At 40.0% G+C, this 5873-nt stretch overlaps 1 protein-coding gene across 1 annotated transcript in view; it reads left to right on the top strand.

Annotated features, from left to right (window-relative positions):
- Positions 1 to 5873, top strand: part of MFSD9 (major facilitator superfamily domain containing 9) — a 39449-nt gene that overhangs the window by 30905 nt on the left and 2671 nt on the right. Inside the window, exon 5 of the mRNA XM_007959490.1 lies at positions 3079 to 3288. Within this exon, the coding sequence (XP_007957681.1) occupies positions 3079 to 3288 (210 nt within the window). The remainder of the gene's footprint in view (positions 1 to 3078; positions 3289 to 5873) is intronic.

Raw genomic sequence — 5873 nt, 5'->3', positions numbered from 1 at the left:
CCACAATTATCTTCTGTGTCTGTGTTAATTGGTTTCCCTTTTCTTTGTTGAAGAGGGTCTGTGCAATCCTTCTGCCTAGTCCGCCATCTTGCCCCGCCAGTGAAATGGCTTTTATTTTGTCTATCCTTTGGAAATAGTATTCTCAGTATTCTCAAGGCTACCCTCAAACCATTGTGATTTGATCTGACTCTGAGACCAGGTAGTCTAAATGCTGGGCAGATAGGTAGTTATTGTGGAAACTCTTCATTCCCTTTTTGTTTTTCTTAGGTGATTAGGACACTGGAGTTTTTTTTTTTTTTTAATTTTGTTTTTTTCTCATTTTACCCATTAGAGCACTAACAGACTTTGCCACCCTTTTCAGCAGGTCTACCATACTGTACCTCTGCACACATCCAGTGCAGCTGCTAGTATTTAACTAAGGTCATTATCTACTTAGTTAATCTTGTGCCGCTATGACAGAGATACCACAAGTGGATGCCTTTAATACACAGAAATTTGTTCTCACAGTTTAAGAGACTGAAAGTCCAAAATCAGGGCATTGACCATAGGGGAAGGTTTTCTCTCTCTGTTGGCTCTGGGAGAAAGTCCTGGTCTCCTTTCAACATCTGTGAACCCAGCATTCCTTGGAGATCTCCATGTATCTTGACTTCAGTCTTCCCTTGGTTCTAGAAGGTTGTCTGAGCTGGGCCTCCAGGTCCATGCTGTGTTCCTGACTCCTCTTCTTTCTTGGTGGTGCTGAGGTCCTTTCTTTTCTGTTGGCTTTTCTCTCCTTTTATCTCTTGTAAGATGCAGACCACTCCTCAGGAAACTCCCCTTACATTCGGTCAGAGCTGTGACCTGAGTAAAGGTGGTTACATGAGTAAAGGATACATCCCACCCTGATCTTGGCTCATTAATATAAAAACCATAATCCTTTTAACATAACCTAATCCTGCCTCATTAACCACAGGCAAAGGTTACAACACATTACAAAATGGAGGAAATTACACAATACTAGGAATTGTGGCCTAGTCAGGTTGACACATATTTTTTGGGGACACAATTCAATCATAATTCAATATGACAGTCAAATTTTACTAACTTCTCATATGAATAAAGCATAAACAGTGTCTCTATGACATACAAGATGATCAGCTTACTCTGTGATGTATATTCTTATTCTAAAAAGATCTGTTGAACTCACCCTCCAATATTTACCTTGTGCCTTGTTGGCTTAAGAAAATGCTTCGTGAAGTCTTTGCTTTAATTGTAATCAATAATCCCAACAAATACTACCCGCCCACACACACACACACACACACTTCAAATTTATATCTCTTCCATACATGTCTGATGCCAAATTTATTTTGTGTTCTTGGTGTGGTTGGCATGTCTTTCTACAATGTAATATACTCCACTATTCAATGTTAAGTACTGTTCATAATTCAAAGGATTTATGAGGGAGAGGAATAAGGCAGAAAACAGATTTCTTCCAAAATGTGTAGAGATTTATGGGAAAGAGTAAAATTTTTTGATTTGATATGAAATGAATCCAGTTTGAATAGTGATAGGCCTATTATATAAACATTAATCTTTGCAAACAATAAAAGCGATACACAAAAATTCTTCCTTTCTCATGTATTTGATGGTCCACAAACATCACAGTATTTGATGGTCCACAAACATGAGGGAACCCTTGAGGATTTCACCAGGGTTCTTCTGCCCAAAGGCAGTTGTGAGTTCAGGTCCATGTAGCCCCTGGTTTCAAATGTACCTGAAGTTCAATGTGCCAGATTTAGATACTTGGTTTCCCCCTGTCCTCTCTGTCCTCAACCTTTAAAAGGCAAAAGGAGCTAGTCTGGGTTGTTCAAAGGATGTTCTTACCATAATTTTCTTCCTTCAAGTATGTACGGTGAATCCGACAATAATATGTTTTCAAAAATACAGAATTCCTGTAAGACCTATTAAAACTCACATTATTCCCAAATCCTTTCTCCCATTTAAGGAAACAGGCCTAGAGAGTCAGTCTACATAATGCCAAATAGGACGTATATGATTACTTTACAAAGAAGGCCAGTAATGAGGCAAGCACCCACTCTAATTTTTAAGCAAAGCTGGGATTAGAACCCAGTACTAAGGTGTTGAAGGCAGACACAGGCATAGTAATGTACAGTGTAACAGTTTCTGCAGACAGATCATCAAAAATCATCATGTCACATCATAGTTTGGAGTGATTCAAGCAGACCTGCTAGCAACTCAGTTTACTGAGTTCTTACTCTGTGTTGAACAAAATAGGAGACAACCTGTGTTATGAGATTCCTTTAGTATATTGATGAGTGTATTTGTCCAGCATATTAGTGTCTAGGCATACACAAGTCCTATTCATCAGTAGAATAGAAGTTCTATAGAGTCATTACTATACTTTAATCTAATATTAAAAGTCACATCAGAACTTTGAGTTTGTTAAGTCAACAAATTTACAAGCCTGTTGCTAGTAGAAAATCAGTTCATATGAGTTAGAGCACCATGTCATCCCTATCTCTTCTTTGTTGCTCTGTTTTTTCTAGAGTTCTTATCACTTTCTAATATATTTTAAAATAGATTTTATATTCCACCTGATCCTTTATCCTCCAAATAAAATGCAAGCTCTACCAGGGCAGGGGTATTTGGCTCTCTCTCTTATTAATTGATTGATTGATTGTCAGTACTAGACACAGAGTAGACATGCAGTAAATATTTTTTGAATGTGTGAATGAATGAAGAATGAATGAATTATTAGTAGTAAATCTGCATACAGAAGCCACCATATCAGTGAATTGCAGTTAGATGCCAGAGACTACTCATAATTCATAGAGGGAGGGTACAAGCTGAAGGTCTAGGAAATTGGTCACTAGAGATACGGTGACCAACTATAGATGTGGTGCTATCATTAGACAGAGACCAGGAATGCAGTTAAGCTGGAACTGACTGCAGTTTCTTAGGAGTTGAAAGAAAATGGAAGTCAGAATTTCATCAGAGATTGCAGTTCAGTACAGGATCAAAAGTGAAATACTTTTGACCCAAGAAAAGTTACAGAGCTTGTTCATTGTCCCCTTACAGGTATTTTCAAGCACACACTCTCGATCTCCAGAGCACTGCTTTCTGATCTGGTTGCAGAGAAGGAACGGCCACTGGTAATGGGACAATTTAATACAGCATCGGGTGTGGGTTTCATCTTGGGCCCCATGGTTGGTGGATTTCTTACTGAACTAGATGGTGGATTTCATGTAACAGCCATCATCTGTTTTTCTGTCTTCATTCTGAATGCTGGTAAGTTGATGTTTAATTATGAGAAGCTTGGTTCGTATACTCATACTTAACAGTGTATTCACTTTTCTCTCTTCTCAGACTCATCTTTCAAAAATGAAAGGCCACATCATCCCCTGCTGCAGACTCCCCATGGCTTCCCATAACACGTTAGCATTTAACCCATGTGCATCTCACAGCCTGTACCTCCCTCCCCATCATATCTGCCCTGTGCCCTGCCCTCTCCCTTCCCTGCCCTGTGCTCCAGCCACACTGACTTCACTACTGACCTCCCATATGCCAGGCTCATTCCCAATACAGAGCATTACACTTGTTCTTTTCTCCACCTGGGCCATTCTTCCCACTTGTCTTTACTGGTTCTCATTTCTCAGCATTCATGGCTCAAATATTTTCTCCTGAGAGAAAATATTTTCTCTGATCATTCTAAGATACCTCTGTTTTCTTCACAGCACTTGTGAAAAAATATTATTAATTCAATTTATTAGTTTCTATCTGCCCTCTTTTGCTTACCTTACCTCCCCAACACACACACACACACACACACACACACAATTAGAAAGTAAACTCCACAAAGGCAAGGATTTTATCAAACTTATTCACTGATTTCTGCCTGCCCAGAAGAGGGCTAGGCATATGGCAGATGTTCAATAATAATTGATACATAAAAGAAAAATTACTAGACTGTGAGCTCCAGTGGCTTAAACTATGTTATATCTACCTGTAGTCTTCTAGTCTAGGACAAGAAAATGGCAGGTCCTTGGTTAAGCAACTTAATGAATAAGAGACTAACTCATGCTGTTCAGTTTTGCTTTTTGTGTGTGGTCTTGAGCAATTACTCTATGCCTCAATTTCCTCATCTATAAAATGGAGATAGCAATTACAACTTTTTGAATTTTTATGTTGAGAGTTCTTTGTTGAACAGTGAATTCCATATTGGGTTAGGATTTTATTCTCAAGAAGAAAAGTTCATGAGTATTAGGGATTGAATTGTGTCCCCCAAGAAAATGTTGAAATCCTAGTAGCCACTGTACCTATGAATGTGACCCTTAGTGGATATAGGGTTTTCTTTTGTTATGTTAATGAGGTCAAACTAGAGTAGGGTGGGGTGGGTGGGTCCTGAGTGGTATCTTCTTATAAAAAGGGGAAAAAGAAAAGTTACACATATACACAGGGAGAGCTGTGATAGCAGAGGCAGATGTAACTATAAATAGCAAAGGAATGCCAAGGATTGAGTCAGCCACCAGGAACTGGGAGAGGGGTTTACAGAAGGAATCCACATGACCAAGACCCTGATTGGAACTTTCAGCCTCCAGAACTGTGGGCAGATAAATTTCTGTTCTTTAAAGCACCTCCTTGTAGTATTTTGCTGTGGCAGCCCTAGGAAATTCCTCACAGGAATACTTTATGATTTTCTGCCAAAAAATGTAACCTGTAACCTCAGGTAGGAGGTGAGAGCTGTAGAGAGTCCACCATGGATTAGTGTAAGTCAAGATAAAATGACTTCAAGCACATGTCTATGTTGTATGGCCAGGCACTTTCATAGGAAGGTACAACAAATGTGATATCATTCCCATTCTGAGGTCAGTGCATGAACAAACACAATGGTCATGAAGTTCTATTTTTGATTCTCCAGTGATAGTGCTGTTTAGTATTTTGCCCTAACCGAACTAAGCTTTTTAATAGATCTGAACCAGCTAGGAGGATGTTGAGCTACAGAATTTCCAGTGACAGTAGCTTACCCTCATAGGAATTTCTTCTTCTCACTTAAGAAAATGGGAGGTGAGTCCCGGACTGACACAGTTCTAGGCAGTGCCATCCTGGATACAGGTTCTTGCTGTTTTCTGCTCTGACATCCTTAGTGAATTAGTTTTCATTCTGTGCTTGTTAGTTTACAAGCACAAGATGCTCCTGTACCTCCAGGCAGTGTGTCCATTACAGGCAAATGGACACCAGGGAGTTGTCAATTGATTTGTCCCATTTTATAAGCAAGAATTTTCCTAGGAGCTCCCCCCAGCAGACTTTTACTTGCTACTCATTTTTCAGTCACTGGCCAAGTGGAATGAAAGCAGCGTTACCCAGTACCAAAGCCACCAGCCACGTGTGGCTATAGAGTATGTGAAATGTGGCTAGAGCAACAGAGGAACCACGATTTTAATCTTACTCAATTTCATTTAGTTTCAATTCAAATTTCAAGTGCTCAATAGCCACATGTGGTTTCTTTTTTTCACTAGTTGCCACAGAATCAACTCTGACTCATAGTGATCTCACATGGTTCAGAGTCAAACTGTTCTCCGTAGAGTTTTTATGGCTGTCACCTTTCAGAAACAGATCACCAGGTCTTTCTTCTGAGGCACTTCTGAGTAGTTTTGAACTGCCAGCCTTTCTTTTAATAGCCCAGTGCTTATCCACTTCTGCCACCCAGGGATTCCTGCACATGAGGATTGTTGTAGTTATTTGCCGTCGAGTCGTCCCCGACTTATAGCGACCCCTCCTTGGGTTTCCGAGGCAGCATCACTACGGAAGTAGGATTGCCCAACCTTCCTTCCGAGGAGTGGCTGGTGGGTTTGAACCGCCAGCCTTCTGGTTAG

This window comes from Orycteropus afer, unplaced genomic scaffold, assembly GCF_000298275.1.
Source record: "Orycteropus afer afer isolate SDZICR_OR568_19922 unplaced genomic scaffold, OryAfe1.0 scaffold00017, whole genome shotgun sequence".
In the NCBI taxonomy this organism is placed as follows: Eukaryota; Metazoa; Chordata; class Mammalia; order Tubulidentata; family Orycteropodidae; genus Orycteropus; species Orycteropus afer.
The sequence above is the reverse complement of the archived record's forward strand: the minus strand, read 5'-3'. Positions and strand labels throughout refer to the sequence as shown.